The sequence below is a fragment of the Lolium perenne genome, chromosome 6 (genome assembly GCF_019359855.2).
Source record: "Lolium perenne isolate Kyuss_39 chromosome 6, Kyuss_2.0, whole genome shotgun sequence".
NCBI lineage: Eukaryota > Viridiplantae > Streptophyta > Magnoliopsida > Poales > Poaceae > Lolium > Lolium perenne.
Window position 1 is genome coordinate 171024678 of NC_067249.2, and position 15026 is coordinate 171039703.

At 46.1% G+C, this 15026-nt stretch overlaps 2 protein-coding genes across 4 annotated transcripts; one reads left to right on the forward strand and one right to left on the reverse strand.

Annotated features, from left to right (window-relative positions):
* Window positions 1-221: 221 nt before the first annotated feature.
* On the reverse strand, window positions 222-8719 carry LOC127306941 (E3 ubiquitin-protein ligase RMA2). 2 transcript variants are annotated; one of them, XM_051337639.2, is made up of 2 exons: window positions 8492-8719; window positions 222-1260 (listed from the first exon to the last, which is right to left on the reverse strand). In XM_051337639.2, exons 1-2 carry the CDS (start codon window positions 8599-8601, stop codon window positions 507-509), a joined length of 864 nt encoding a protein of 287 aa, XP_051193599.1. In that variant the 5' UTR covers window positions 8602-8719; the 3' UTR covers window positions 222-506. The 2 variants fall into 2 exon arrangements, with proteins under 2 accessions (XP_051193599.1, XP_051193600.1); XM_051337640.2 differs by lacking the exon at window positions 8492-8719 and adding an exon at window positions 1339-1990.
* LOC127306942 (elicitor-responsive protein 3) lies at window positions 7991-14763 on the forward strand. 2 transcript variants are annotated; one of them, XM_051337642.2, is made up of 5 exons: window positions 7991-8112; window positions 11748-11813; window positions 12793-12919; window positions 13083-13197; window positions 14484-14763. In XM_051337642.2, the coding sequence occupies exons 1-5, from the start codon at window positions 8109-8111 to the stop codon at window positions 14538-14540; spliced, it is 369 nt and encodes a 122-aa protein (XP_051193602.1). In that variant the 5' UTR covers window positions 7991-8108; the 3' UTR covers window positions 14541-14763. The 2 variants fall into 2 exon arrangements, with proteins under 2 accessions (XP_051193602.1, XP_051193601.1); XM_051337641.2 differs by lacking the exon at window positions 7991-8112 and adding an exon at window positions 11146-11409.
* The last annotated feature ends 263 nt before the right edge of the window (window positions 14764-15026 follow it).

Sequence of the window (15026 nt, forward strand, 5' to 3'; positions counted from 1 at the left end):
AAAATTTAACGAAAGTGGGTGCTTACATATTGAGTTACCAAAAGATACAACAAAATCATGCGAGAAAAATCATTGATGCATCTCATCACCATCTGATACGCAGTGGCCTCCATGGATCGAACTAGGGCACGACGCCTGCGCGAGAGGCGGTGTCGTGGGTGGCGGCTAGGTGAGAGTAAAGGGGGAGCGTGCCTGGCCGTGGGGCTCGAGGCGGACAAACAGCCACACAACAGGACATACAGGTTGTCCGTTCGAGCAAATGCAATCCAAATTTCGGTCGAAACACGTCGAAACGGGCCAGCCCGCAGTCTATCCATTTGCAGACCGGCGTTGAAGATGCTCTTGGTAACGAGGCACGTCCGAGACTTTTCATGAGTTCTTGCTGAATTCTTGTCAACATAGGCCGGAATCTTGTTTACCGCTAGCCTCTTTTACTATCTGTACAACACACGCTATGTATACCAGATGCTATATCTATAGAAGTTGCAAAATATCGGCTTCAGAGATCAGAACAAGAGCAGACATAGCACTACGAACACAAAGAGGAAGAACAATAGCTGATGCAGAGACCGCTCCACCTCCATGTGCTGCCGTCTCAGCCTAGGGCTCATGTATTGCAGGGCGGCCGGATTGTATGGGCTGGAGTAGTGCTCACTCGACGCCGGCTCCTGCCCGCGGAACACCAAGGGCAGCACCGCCATTGCCATCCCTCCAAGGACCCCTCCGGACGTCGAGTGCATCACGTTCACGCCGCCTCCGAGACGTGGAGGAGGGTATAGGACGTCGAACCGCGCGGCATCGGCATGGTGGTGATGCGCTTGACCGGGTGAACGAGTGAGCCAATCGGGATCCGTGCTCACGTGCTGAAGGCCACTGCCACCGCCGATCTGCTCCCCGACGGCCTCCCGGTGCACGGCCGGCCGGCGCGGAATGGCCGGGTGAGGCAGCGGCTTATCGGAGCGGCTGCTGCCGCGGCCGTAGAGCGGCACCAGCGAGTCCAGCGTGAGCGGTCCTTTGCACACGGGGCACGGCCGCCCTGTCGAGACCCCGGCGTGCCCCTCGTCGCCGTTGCGGCGCAGCCACTCGTAGATGCAGGGCCAGCAGTAGAGATGGCCGCAGCGGGTGACCACCGGCTCCACGGCGAAGTCCAGGCAGATGTTGCAGTCGAAGCAGTCCCCGCTCGCTCTCTTCGACGGATCACTCGCGCCTGTCGTGCTAGCCTGATTCATCTTGATCCTGCACCTTCGACGATTCACGGGGCTGCAAAGAGTCGGATGATTACAGAAGTCAGCAAGAGAGAGACAAGGAAGAAGAAGAAGCCCACTAACAAACTCTCACCAATCAATCAGTATCCAAGGTAGTTCATGAAATCGCCGTGGGACGGACGATCAATCCGGCTAGAGCAAGACAAGTAACGAGAGGGCAGGGGAATCCACGCAATCGCACGTTTGTTTGTGGCGGTGCCGTCAGATGGTGACCAAACCCAAAAGCGACAGATGCTCCAACCGCAAGGAAAAGGAATTCATGGGAGTGATTGGCCCAGGCCAGAGACTTTTGTTGTTCATCCGTGAACCGGTGACCAGTCTATCCAAATTTCCAGAGGGCCCCGTGGTAAACAAGGTACTACGTACTCCTTTCCAGATAAGAATACAAAACGTCACGTAATGCTCCAATCCTACACGAATCGCAAGCTGTTGGGCATCCACTAGCTGAGTAATTATGTTTTACCCAGCTTGGAGAGTGTACCTAATTCATGGCTCCAAAAGTCAAGTCCTGTAATCGACAGCCTGAAGTTAACTGTAGGAAAAGACAGAGCACAAAGCAAGTTGCATTTGTGGTCTACTCCTCGGCGGATTAACATGCGCCCTAGCTTGGCTCATAGACTGACTTTGGATAAGGTCGCCAGATCACTGAAACACAGACATGATGTTTGTTATCCTTGTTTTTGTTTTGAAGGAGTTATCCTTGTTTTCTTTAAGAGCATCTCCAGCCGCGTCCCCCAAAGCGTCCCCCAAAGGGATTTGGGGCGCGCCGGACAGAAAATGCGTTCCAGCCGCGTCCCCCAAAGCTCATTTTTGTCCGGCGCGCCCCCATTTGGTGTCCGGCGCCCCGAGCCCGTCCCCGTCCCACAGGGGACGCACCGGGGACGCCGGACACAACGAAAAGCGAGACGGGGAGTAGCGGGGCCGACTCGTCAGCGGCACAATAAATTTTTAACCTAACCGTCGCCTACCTCGCGACGAAAGTTATTGGCGGTGCAGTTCCCGCAGCGACGCAGCGACGGTGCAGTTCCCGCAGCGACGCAGCGACGTTGCAGTTCCCGCAGCGACGCGTCCCGTCGCGCCTAGCTCTGCGTGCCGGCGTTAATGCGCGCCACCGCTCCCCGCCTCCCTCCGGCCTATAAAAGGGCCGCCTCTCATCGTCCCTCTCACACACAAACCCTAGCGCCTCTCTCCCAAACCCTAGCCGCCACCATCTCAACAAGACTCGACGCTATGTCCGGTAGAGGCGGAGGCCGACCTCGCGGCCGTGGTCGTGGTCGTGGCCGCGGCAGAGCTGAACGCTCGCCGTCGCCTTCCACGCCGCCGGCTTCATCATCGTCGGAGATGGACGTGGAGCCGGACGTGCGGTTCGAGTTCGTCCTCGTCCTCAAGGGCGACCCGCGCGGCATCCAGAGGCTGCCGGACTCCTTCGCCGACTACGTCGCCGGCGACGATCGCCCGCGCACGATGCATCTGCGGGAGGCTGCGTGCGGCTACTACCGGTGGATCGTTGACGTGATCTATGACGCGCGCGGCAAGATGTACCTCAACATCGGCTGGGAGAAGTTCGCGCGGCACCACAGCCTCCAAGCCGGCTTCATCCTCCTGTTCTCCTACTTCGGCGACAGAGACATGAGCGTCAAGGTCTTCGACGAGACGCGGTGCCGCCGGGACTACCAGGGCGACAGCACCGACGAGGAGGAAGACTGAGTGTTCTTTCTTCGCAGCGAACACGTGCACGGAGGTTTCTGCCTGTTCGCCTCATCGGTAGAACCAACAAGGGCACCATCCTCCCGCTGGATTTTCCAGTTTAGGTGACTGGGTGTGCCCTCGAGTGTTCTTTCTTAGCAGCGAACACAAGAAACCTTCGATGCACGACCTAGTTAGGTTTAGTTTCTTTGCAAAATTTTATATTTGTGTCCACGATGGTTCAAACTATGTATTAGTTTGTGGAAAACCACGTTCCCAATTATGTTTTCGTGTAAACCACGTTCCAAATTATGTATTAGTTTGAGGAAATTGAAATAAAAATGCCAAAAAAAAGTATTTTAAATGTTTGGGGGAGGCGTTTGGGGGACGCGGCTGGGGAGCGACGTCCCCCAAAGACGGCACGAACAAAACACGTCCCCCAAACGCTCAATTCGGCGCGGTTTGGGGATGCTTTGGGGGACGCGGCTGGAGATGCTCTAAGACAAGCCCAAGGAGACAGCATCGCCAAGGGTAGGAAGGAGAACAATATTGTACAAGTACTAGTACGTGGCAATAAAAAATGTGCTGCAGTGTTTTCTTGGAGACTGAGTTGCGCATCGATTCTTTCTACAGGATGATAACCGTGAAGCAGCCGATCAATAAAGCCATGATGATAAGGAACACAACCATGATGAACTAAGCAATGCTATAATAAAAATCTAAGGCAGCGGGACTGAGCACAACAAACCAGCCGCTTAATCGTTTTGAAGCATATCTAGTGATCTGCAACGGCAAGACCAATTTTATGAAAATGAGAGCGGGAATGGTTCTAACTTGTGATAGGATTGGCACACAATGAAATAATTCGGCCAACAACTTCTATCCTCTTCATCATGAAGACACGGACGAGTCCTATTTGTTGCCCATATCCATGCACCTTCTTTTCCTTTTCCTAATTATATGCATTTCTTTCATTGACTGATTAGAGCTCACGGCACGTCGTTGTTACACAGTTGTTGGACTAAATTTTTGTGTGGCTATTAAGAATGCTGTTGGGATTATCGGGTACAGATGATGGATAGTGTGCGACATGATCAGCCAACAGCTATCCTAAATCCTGTCGGCACCCAAATTAAGCAAGTTTAATGAGTAAACCATCGGTTACTATATTGTTAAAACAATTTTGGTATACCTATTCATTTGTTCTTAATTCCGACATTGACACCATTCAAAAAAAATCCGATATTACCAGGAAGACAAGGGGAGACTGATGTAGATTGAGCTAATCTAATAAACAAACAATAAACTAGTACAATTATTGAAGAAATACAAAGCATAACCGCTTTGACTGAGTCCACATAGCTTAATTAGGGTTGCCAAGAGCTGAGAAAAAGAGGAAGGGGGAAATTAAAGATTCTGACTTGTGATATGATTGGCACACAATCATATCCATCATAAATTCATGTTAGTACCAAAATTAAGCAAGTTTAATGGGGAAACCATATGTTACGGAGTATATTGGTAAAATAATTTTGGTAAAACCATTCGTTTCTTCCTAATTCGGACATTATCTAGAAGAGAAGAGGAGAGCCGTGTAGATTGAGCTAATATAATACAGTAATAAACATTAAACTAGTACAATTATGTAGTACCTCCGTTCCAATGCATAATGTTAGTTTTTCTAAAAAAATCAAACCATGTAAACTTTCACCAATTTTTAGAATAAAAATATTTACATGTACAATATAAAATCAATATTAGTAGATTACATGAAATGTACTTTTATATGATATCTATATATATAGTATTTTTGTTGTTAGTTGTTTCTTCTAAAACTTTGGTCAAAGCTTACTTTGCGTGGCTTTTTAAAATTAATAGAAATAAACAGAGGAAGTAGGAAACACAAAGGGTTACCACGTCGATAATAATCTACAGACCTCAGGGCAGCAAGAAGAAGGATACTGCCATGATTTTTGAGTATAGTCGGTACTAATTCTGGAAAAATTGCACTCGGTAGTAACGCTGGTATGGTAACAGGAAATCAAGGAGTACAAAGCTGCAAATCCACACGCTCTCGATATAATCTGTGTAGAATGCAACGCATATAGCACCAAGAACATGAGCTACCTTTTCAGGGAAAGAAGCTTCTAGAGTGTACCTAGAACATGTCTCCAAAAGTCAAGCCCTGTAATTGACAGCCTGTAGTTAACTGTAGAACAAGGCAGAACAGAGAGCAAGTTGCACTTGTAATCTGTTCCTCGGCGGATAAGGGCATCTCCAACCGGGCGACCCAAACCGCGCCCGCCCGTCCGGATGGGTCGAGTTGGACAAAAACGCGGCCCAGTGCGCGGACCCATCCCTAAAACGGATGGTCGCGGCGTCCGGGACGACCCAAATCCGGCCCAAATCTGGGACGAGTTTCCGTGACCGCGGACGCCGAATGCTGGCCGCTCGCGTCCTCCCCTTGTCCGCCCCTGGCCCGCCTGTCTGTCTCCCAAAACACAAACCCCTCGCACACATCTCCCGCCGCTCCGCCGCCAGCCAAGGATCGGCGATTTGTGAGCGGCGTCGACGCCGGCCACCGTCGTCGAGACGCCGGCAAGCGGGGCGGAAGCATAGGTCGCGGCCCCGCGCTGCTTTCGCCGCTTCGTAGCAGAGTCGGAAGACGCCGTCGCCGTCCCCGACGTTGTTGTCCTCTCACCGTCGCGAGACCTCCCGCCGTTAGCAGCTGCGCCGTTGCCGCCGGAGGTGAGCTCTCGTGCACCGTGTTTCCAGACCGCAAGTCGGCCGGGACGGCCATTGCCTGCAAGTTCCTACGGACGCATTGGATGGCCTCCGCCTGGGAGGTGTTCGATGAAATTGACGATCTAAAATTTGTCCCTTTTCATCTGTAGATCATGGTGGACAGCGACGACGACTACTTCTTCAAGAACTTCATCGACACGTCGTCCGACGAGGACTCCGACGACGAATTTTTCATGGATGCTGCGCTGATCATCCACGAGCACATTGTCTCGCAGATCCCCGTGCACCGGGGGTCCTTGCCGGGGCGCGCGGCCGCCTTGGACCGCAAAAGAGAACGCGGCCACGACCAGCTCTTCACCAACTACTTCCAACCCAAGGCATTGTTCACGCCGGCCCTGTTTCGCCGGCGTTTTCGGATGTCCAGGCCGTTGTTCCACCGGATAATGGACAGCGTCAAGCTCTACGACGACTACTTCTGCGCGAAAGTGGATGCAATTGGCAAGGTAGGCCTCTCTTCGTACCAGAAATGCACGGCAGCGATTAGGATGCTCTCATATGGCGTTGCCGGTGATTTCGTAGATGAGTACACGTGCATGAGTGAGTCTACCGGCTTGAAAGCGATGTACAGGTTCTGCAGAGCAGTGATAGGTTCGTTCGGAGAACAGTACCTCCGGCAACCTACTGCAGAGGACACAACTCGTCTGTTGTCAATCAACGCTTCCAGGGGGTTTCCTGGGATGCTTGGCAGCATAGACTGCATGCACTGGGAGTGGATGAACTGCACCTTTGGTTGGCAGGGGGCATACATCGGTCATTCTGAGGGGTGCACAATCATTCTTGAAGCTGTTGCTTCACAGGATACATGGATTTGGCACTCATTCTTCGAAATGGCTGGCTCGCACAATGACATCAATGTGCTGCAGCGCTCTCCGGTGTTTGATAGGCTAGCGTACGGTCAGTCCCCTGATGTGGATTTTGAGATCAATGGCCACCACTACACCAAGGGGTACTACCTTGCTGATGGTATCTATCCACCTTGGGCTACACTCGTGAAGACAATCTGAAAACCCAACTCAGTGCAGGAGGCAAGGTTTGCCAAAGAGCAAGAGGCAGCCCGGAAAGATGTCGAGCGGGCATTTGGTATCCTCCAAGCTTGTTGGGCTATCGTCAGATACCCTGCCAGAGCCTGGGATGTGCAAACTCTGTGGGAGGTGATGACCGCTTGTGTAATCATGCATAACATGATTGTTGAGGTGGAGCGGGATGATTCACTCTATGATAATGACTGGGAGGGCCAGGGAGAGTTGGTTACTCGTCAAGCTGGTCCGGCATCATTCCAGGACATTCTTCATGCACACCATGAAATTCGAGATCTAGCTGTACACAACCAGCTGCAGGCTGATTTGATCGAGCACATCTGGCAGCATGTAGGCAACAATGCTGCAAACAACAATGATGATGGAAATCCCGAAGCCTAAAGCATTTGAAACGTTTTTACATTTTATTTGAATAATACTTTATCATTGATTACGTGGACAATGTACTGTGTAATAAATTTTGAGTATTTGAACCATTTTCTATAATTTATTTGATGTTTATAGTCAATTTACAAGCAAAAACATACAATACGGGGGCGCGACCCATTTCTGCAGCGTTGGGCGCACCGCGCGACCCACACGGACGCGTGGATGCGGGGCTCCGTCCGCGTGTCCGTCGGCCACCCAAACGGCCCAAAACGGACGACCCAACGCGTCCGTTTGGGTCGCGCGGTTGGAGATGCCCTAAGCCCTTAGCTAGCTCCTAGGCTTAACTTTGGATAAGGTTGTCAGATCACTCAATAAGAAAAGGGAAAGGAATGGCGGAAATCCAATTTTGATCCAGGGTGCATATACTCCTGCTATAAGAAAACACATTTTAAAATGTCAAATAAAATCTGAACAAAATTTTCACACGTGCATGTTGATATTCTATATGTAGCGGAAAATCAACAATTTTTTATATTGTGTTGTGTAAAAAAGATAAGAAAATATTATTTTGAAGAGCTTTTTTTAGCACCAAAATTTATCTTTTTTACACATGACATAAGAAATATCGTCTTTTTTGTGAAACAACTGACTAGAGCTCACGGTACATCCCTTTCATACATTTGTTCAACTAAATGTTTTGTGGCCATTAAGACCGCCAGATAGGGAATAGTATGCGATATGATCAACAACCGACAGCCATCCTAAAGCAGAGAGATGATATGGGTATGACTTTTGTTGTACTCCTACTATTCTTCACATCTAGCTATCCATATGTATAGAAAAATTGCAACACGTCGCTGGATCAAAAGTCGGGCAGGGATCGGACACAAACGTGGAGAAGTTCCGCATCCTACATTCCTGTTGCAACCGAAATTAAGCAAGCTTAATGGGTAAGCCATCTGTTACTATGTTGTAAAAATGATGTTACAATAAGTTGTATTCGTTTCTTCTCAAAAGCTAGAAATTCCGATATGGATTGGAAAGACTTGTGTGTAGATTGAGCTAATCTTGTAAACATTGAACTAGTACAACTAGAGGGTAACCAAGGACAAAGAAATGATTTAGAGTATACTTAATCAGCACTAACGCTGGTGCAGTAAGAGCAAATCAAGAGCTGCTCTCAAGAATCTTCCTAGAATGCAAAGCATAGCACCAAGTCAAGAACATGAGCTACTTTTGCAGGGAAAGAAGCAAGAGATTCAGTCGACCACATCATGGAGTAGAAGAAGAAGTAGCAACAAGGAAGCATTGGATTGGAAGTAGCCTGACCTGTAGCAGTGGCTCGCGCACGGCCGACGTCCGCCTTTTCCCGTTCTCTCTGGCTCTGGGATCCTTGGCCAGGCTGGGGAGCGGGAAGCGGGGCAGTAGATAGCTCGCATATATAGGCGGAGCAGGGGTAAAGAGTGGATGAGGAGACGAACGCGCCGTCGGCGTCAACCGAGCTGCACTACGTAACGAAATAAGAAAAGAGAGTCGTTTCTCTCCGGTGTTTGTTCGGTGGTTTGCTCCTCTTATCCTGCCGAGATTTTCTCGCCTTAGATCCTGCGGCAAAGTTGGCCACCAAGCAGTAGCGCTCGGCCGTTTCTGGTAGTACAGCAGTGCGGGAAACGAAAAGATGGTTTTATGCTTGCGTACGGAGCTCCGAGATTCGTCGTCTTCATCATTTGCTCCCACGATTACGGTTACCTGCCTACGGACGCCATGGAGCACCACCCATGGCCGCGTCACCGCGAGCTGCTCGCGACACGCACGCTCAGCTGGCCGGCCGGCCGCGCGTGCGCCGCCGCATTTTCAGTTGCGCCTCTCGATCACGTTGCACTTGCAACTCGATCGGCGGTGCTAACTGCCTGGCGTCCCTTTCTCGGCCGCGTTTGCGGATTTTCTGCGGAAATCATCTTAATCAAGTCATGATTGCTTTCACCGGCTAACGACTTGCTAGAAATTTTTTTGTCTGCACGCCTACTCTCTTGGCCTTAATCACACGACTCACAAGCTCTCTTGGTTTCTAATTGAGTCAGGTTTGTATACACGTTAAAACTCGTCTAGATATATTTTTATCTAATAAGTAAAGTTGAATCAGATAATTTGGATCAACAACCTAGAATACGGGCCAATTACCCATCAGACCAACCGGAACCAAATGGGCGGACAAACTCTCCAAGCAAAACAAGGAGAAGAGCAGATTAACCTTCCAGCCCATTGCAGGAGATTCTTTTGGTAGGACATGTGGTTCAGGCCCAGCAATCAGCACCTTCATATGGTCACAATGAAGTTTTCATGCCTAGCAGGTAATAATTCATGTATACATACAAATGTGCAAGATTTATAGGTAATTAAACACGGTAAATCTCAAACTCTTAAATTAGTACTAACTGTTTCGTGTTCGATGACTTGTCACTTGTAACAAGTGATATGCTTCTGCCGTCGTGTCATCTTGTTGTGGTAAGAAGCCACATATGAACAGAGCACCATTTATTGACGAATGACAAGACATTCACCCCCCACCCCCCCACACACACACGGTGTTTACATTTGAGGAAAATCTGGCAATTATAAAATTGGCTATTTGGTTCATACAAACTTTTGGTTAGAGGTTGAGCTGTTTAGAAAACGAGTACTTTGGTTTTGTAAGAATTTAGGATCTAGCGGATCATAATCGTGAGGAGGAGATAAATTTATGATACATTTATTCATTTTCCAATGATTTCTGTATGGAAATGAGGAGACGACATGCCACTCTTTGAAGGTTTGAGGCTCCAATTTTGGCCTCCTCAATGGGAAATTCATATAAGATACTACATCCGCTCCTAAATATAAGATGGTTTGGTAGGCTGAAATAGAGAACAAAGCTAGCAATAGTTTTGCAGCAATAAATATCCAAGCTTAATAAAATTGATCATGCAATGATGATATAAGAATTCTTTCTTTGGATTGTATCCATTTTCTCGGGAACTACACATTATTTCTGAATCAACAGTTTGCAGTGATGATTTTTATAGCGACACGTGGAAAAATATTTATATTTTTGCTTTAGAAGAAAAATGTACCTACTCAAAATCTATTTTGGCTCATCATCGGTGTAGATACACCCATTTCCCCCCCAAAAAATAGAATGTTAAAAAATCTTTAAAACAATTCTAGGTGTGCATTCGGACATTTCTATGTCCGCACACAAAGCATCCCCGAAAAAATAATATTTTGTATGAGTTGTGTAACCAAAACAATTTTAGGTGCTCCAAAATAGCTTCTCGGGATTATTTTTAAATTTTTTACACATCCACAAAATATTGTGTGTGAACATAGCATGTCTGGATGTATGCAGGAATGTTTTTCAATTTGTTTTTGACATATTTGAATTGCATTTAGAATGCACTTTTCATAATAGGTGCATTTAAATCTATGAGCCAAAACACCATTGTTCCCTACCACGTTAGCAACGATGCATGCTTCAGGAAGAAGTCGGGGGCATAGTCAGAGATGAGAAAAGGGGGTTTAGTGCGGGTAGCAATAGCCGAATAGCCCATGTTGTATCGGCATCGACAGCATAAGCTAGAGCTCTAAAGGATGGACTGATCCTAACAGGTTAAATTGGATGCTTCAGGCTGACCATCCTGATTGCATGGAATTAATTCAGACAATGCATGACTGTAGTGTTTCAGCTACTGAAGCTTCTGCGATATTTGAAAAATGGACCCTTTTAGCTAGGGGTTTTGATCTTGTGATTTTTTACCTCCGATTTAGATGTGACACCCTCAGATTTTTTTTGCTTCTAGGTTGGGAATCATATAAAGTTTCTATGATGGCTTTTCCCCTAAAAAAATAGCGTGTTAGGAATTGTCAAAAACATTTAATTGAAAGGGAGGCAAAAGACTTGCCTTATGGTTCCCCGGGAATTTGGCCCACGGCCGCCCGCGACCCTGCCGACCTTAGACTCCTCGGGCGCGAAACTGCCGGACGGATCCCTCCACGAAGCCACGCCACCCCCATTGCGGCATTGCCATGTGAGAACCGAGAAGGCAGGCCACCCCCATTGCGAAACTCGGATCTGCATCTGCATCGCGTCTTGAACACGCGTTCACGCCACTGCGAGGAGGGAGACGATCAGACGAGGAAGAGATCGATGGTGCACGGTACGCTGGAGGTGCTGCTCATCGGGGCCAAGGGCCTCGAGAACACCGATTACCTGTGTACGTACGAATCGACTTAATCTTTAAGGAACCCTAATCTTTAGGATACAGATTACTTACGGGGTCTTCTTGTGGTCCATTCTGTTTTCAGTCGATCGGGACTTAATGATCGATCTATTTTAAGAATCTTAATTACAGTTTCGATCGGCCCGGTGCCTGCATTTGCACGGAACTGGCACTGGGGATTTATAGGCTGACAACTGACAAGCATATAGCAATTAGTCTAGGTCTAGAAACGCCGTGCTGCCATGCGTTTTGCTGCATCTGTTGATTGTTTTCCAATCATTTTCCTTATGATTCGGCTGATTTTTGTTTTTGTTTTGGCAAATCGACTGCAGGCAACATGGACCCGTACGCAATTCTCAAATGCCGCTCGCAGGAGCAGAGGAGCAGTATTGCATCAGGTGGATATGCTTTTTCCATATGGTTTCTTCTCCTTACCAATTACCATAGATCGTTTCACTTATCTGGGTTGTACTTCTCATATGTTTTACCAGATTTAGTGGAAATTCTACCGAAAGTATTCCATCTAGGAAATTTCAAACACGATTTTACCCCATTTTAGCATTCTACATGTTGGATCGATATGGCGCGACAACAAATGTAAATATCCGATGGCGTCATAGACGATCATGTCCAACCTTCTCTTCACAATCTATTCCACTTCTGGCCGTCGTCCTGATATTTTTGAGCCTCAATCATCACATTACACCTTGTCCAGTGGACATATATCAGAAAAAGAGGGTACAAAGTTTCTCAAAGGAGTATAATTAGTGTCACAAATGCATAACTAGGAGGTAAGAAATGGAATTCTAGATTAGTGAGGTTGAATAATACATTCTTCCGTACAAATAGAAAACATATGTCATTATAACAATCTTTTATTTGTCTCCACAAAGATAGAAGGCAGTCTTGATGATCCCACAAAGATTTCCTCTACAATTTTTTTATAATGTACTAAAACATCGTTTATGTTGTTATATCTGTAAATTTTGTGGCATACTAGACGCGGTTTGTAACATGTCTGAAACTCTGAAGAGTAATAGCATTACATGCTAAGAAAGTTCACGGGATGTAAGTGAACTGATAGTTTAGTAGTAAGGAAACGAAATAGCAAGTCCTCAGTTTAGAACATGTCTGAAACTCTGAAGAGTAATAGACATTACATGCTAAGAAAGTTCACGGCATGTAATGTGAACTGATATTTTAGTAGTAATGAAACAAAATAGCAAGTCCTTAATTTTGCAGCACACTTTTAAAAAATTAACAGTTCCTTATGTAAAGAATAATAAAAATTCTTTTTATTGGCTCATGTCATTCGTTTCAAGTGCAGACATCAGTTCTTGATGTGTAATGTGATGCTAAATTGCAAATGCTATGCAGGCAAAGGGAGTAGCCCTGAATGGAACGAAAACTTTGTCTTTACCGTGTCAGACCAAGCTACAGATCTAGTTATCAAGCTCATGGACAGCGACTCGGGCACAGCGGACGATTTTGTTGGAGAAGCAACGTATGCACATCTTTCCATCCATGTCTGCAATTCTGCAATACTGTTACATCAAAATTTTCAGTATCTGTTCAGAAAGCATCTGCAATGAAGTTACTGTCTTACTTCTGGCACGTGATGTTATGGACAAAAAGAACTTAGTTCCCTATGCAACTGGTTCTTGCAGGATTCCTTTGGAAGCAGTTTATACGGAAGGGAACATTCCACCGACAGCTTATAATGTTGTGAAAGGTGAACACTACTGTGGAGAAATCAAAGTTGGTCTCTCATTCACCCGTGAGGTAGATTCTAAAATGCTGCCTCCCATTAGTATTTTTTATTGAATTCTTGAAGCTGGTATTAACTACACCATTTTTTGCCTGTAATTATAACTGCCTGTTAATGATGCCAAGATAATATCGATGCTCTGATTTCCCTTCTCTGGTGTGTGCATAGGCCTCAAACTACTGAGGTTCCCATTTCTGATTTTAAATCAGCGAATGGTACCACTCTCCAGTAGGATGCCAGGACTAGTTCAAGCATCTCTTTAAAAGGGTAGGTGCTTAGCTTCTGGCATCAATGATTCAATTGATGCAGACCATGACAAGTTCCAACCTTGTAGGTCTAGATCATAACTGAACGTAGAACAGCTGCATAAGAGCAAGTTTAATAGTATAGCCAGCTGCTAGCTATAAACCATGTGCCATGTCATTTGTAGCTAACATAGAGCCAACATGTATAATAGTGAGCTATAATTATGTACTATTTTATCAATGGATGACCCATATTTTACTCTCACAAAGTGCATAGGAGCACGTGATAGAGCTGGCTCTTGCATGAGAGCCCACTCCTCTTCTCTCTCCTCCAACTAAGCATGAATATATTATTTTAACCCTTATAGCCAGCTGACTAGGACTCATTATACTTGATCTAAGTTCCAACCTTGTAGGTCTAGATCATAGGCAGGCCTGCAAGATGCAGTGGCTTATGCAGATTCTGACGATAACTATAGTAAACTTATAGTCCAATTCAATTTTGAGGCGCAATCGTACACACAGGTGTTGTGATTCAGTTGGAGTAATAAAACTAATTAATGCTTTTCCTGAAACATATTTGGCGAATTGCCGCAAGTCAGGAATCATCTGAACATTAATTGCACTTCCTACATTTAGGAAATGCAAATGGTAGACATCATTTTGCCAGCCCTTTTAAATTATTTTCCATTTGTTGTTGCTCTTCGTAGCCATATTTATGGCCAATCTCATGCAGTTTGCAGGCAGATATCCTTGTTCAGTTCCTCTGGTCAGTGTCTTAGTCTGCTGTGAGGTTCTGTGATTTTATAGGATGACTATAAAGAAGAAGAAAATATAGTATGTAGAATAATAGTCTAAGATTATTATACAAAGTGAATTTAATTTGGTGAACCCTTACAACTTACAAAAATAAAAATAAATTAATTGTCATAATTTAGTTTTCGCTCATATTTTTTCTCAGAGGAACTTGAGCTGGCTTAGACTTGATTGAGAACGAGTAAACCGTAAAGCAAATGCATTGTTGCCCTTCAGTAACATTATTATCCTGTATGCAGGATGTTCGCGAGCGTGGTCTTCCCGAGGACTTCGGTGGATGGAAACAATCTCATTGAGCAGACTGGAGGAACAATCGCCCCTTGAAACACCATCTCATGCAAATACAATAAACTCAGTCAGTTTGTTTTTTCTTTTGAGCCCTAAGTCATTTTGACTTCAAATCATTTTAAAAGTAATATGCGAATTTCGCGAATGTCAACAATATAGCAGCAATTCATCTGTTATATGCATTCTTGGTACTGGAAATAATAATAATTTTTCGGCGCCTTCCTGAAACAATTCTAAATGCTTTTCCATTATCTTGTAAGGTCATGTAGAAGGTGTCAAGTCAGTTGTCTGTAACTCAGGCCAACAGGACCGTATATGACGTGTAAGAGAGAGATATGGTATAGCAAGAGGGTTTGTGTATATTCCAAAGTAAAGCACTGTATCGACGGTCTCCTTTCCATTGTATCGAGTGTGTCTCGTGTCGTGAGTCAGATAGGACCCTGATTTCCAGTGGAAAACTTTTTCCCTTTCCTGGGAAAATTTGCATTGCGTGC

Excerpts from the sequence above, each read along its gene's own strand:
- LOC127306941 (XM_051337639.2), bottom strand. The coding sequence starts at position 8,601 with ATGCGAGCTATCTACTGCCCCGCTTCCCGCTCCCCAGCCTGGCCAAGG. Across the intron at positions 1,261-8,491 it reads TGCGCGAGCCACTGCTACAG|CCCCGTGAATCGTCGAAGGT; the intron begins GTCAGGCTACTT and ends GACTCTTTGCAG.
- LOC127306942 (XM_051337641.2), top strand. The coding sequence starts at position 11,343 with ATGGTGCACGGTACGCTGGAGGTGCTGCTCATCGGGGCCAAGGGCCTC. Across the intron at positions 11,410-11,747 it reads CGAGAACACCGATTACCTGT|GCAACATGGACCCGTACGCA; the intron begins GTACGTACGAAT and ends AATCGACTGCAG. Across the intron at positions 11,814-12,792 it reads GAGGAGCAGTATTGCATCAG|GCAAAGGGAGTAGCCCTGAA; the intron begins GTGGATATGCTT and ends AATGCTATGCAG.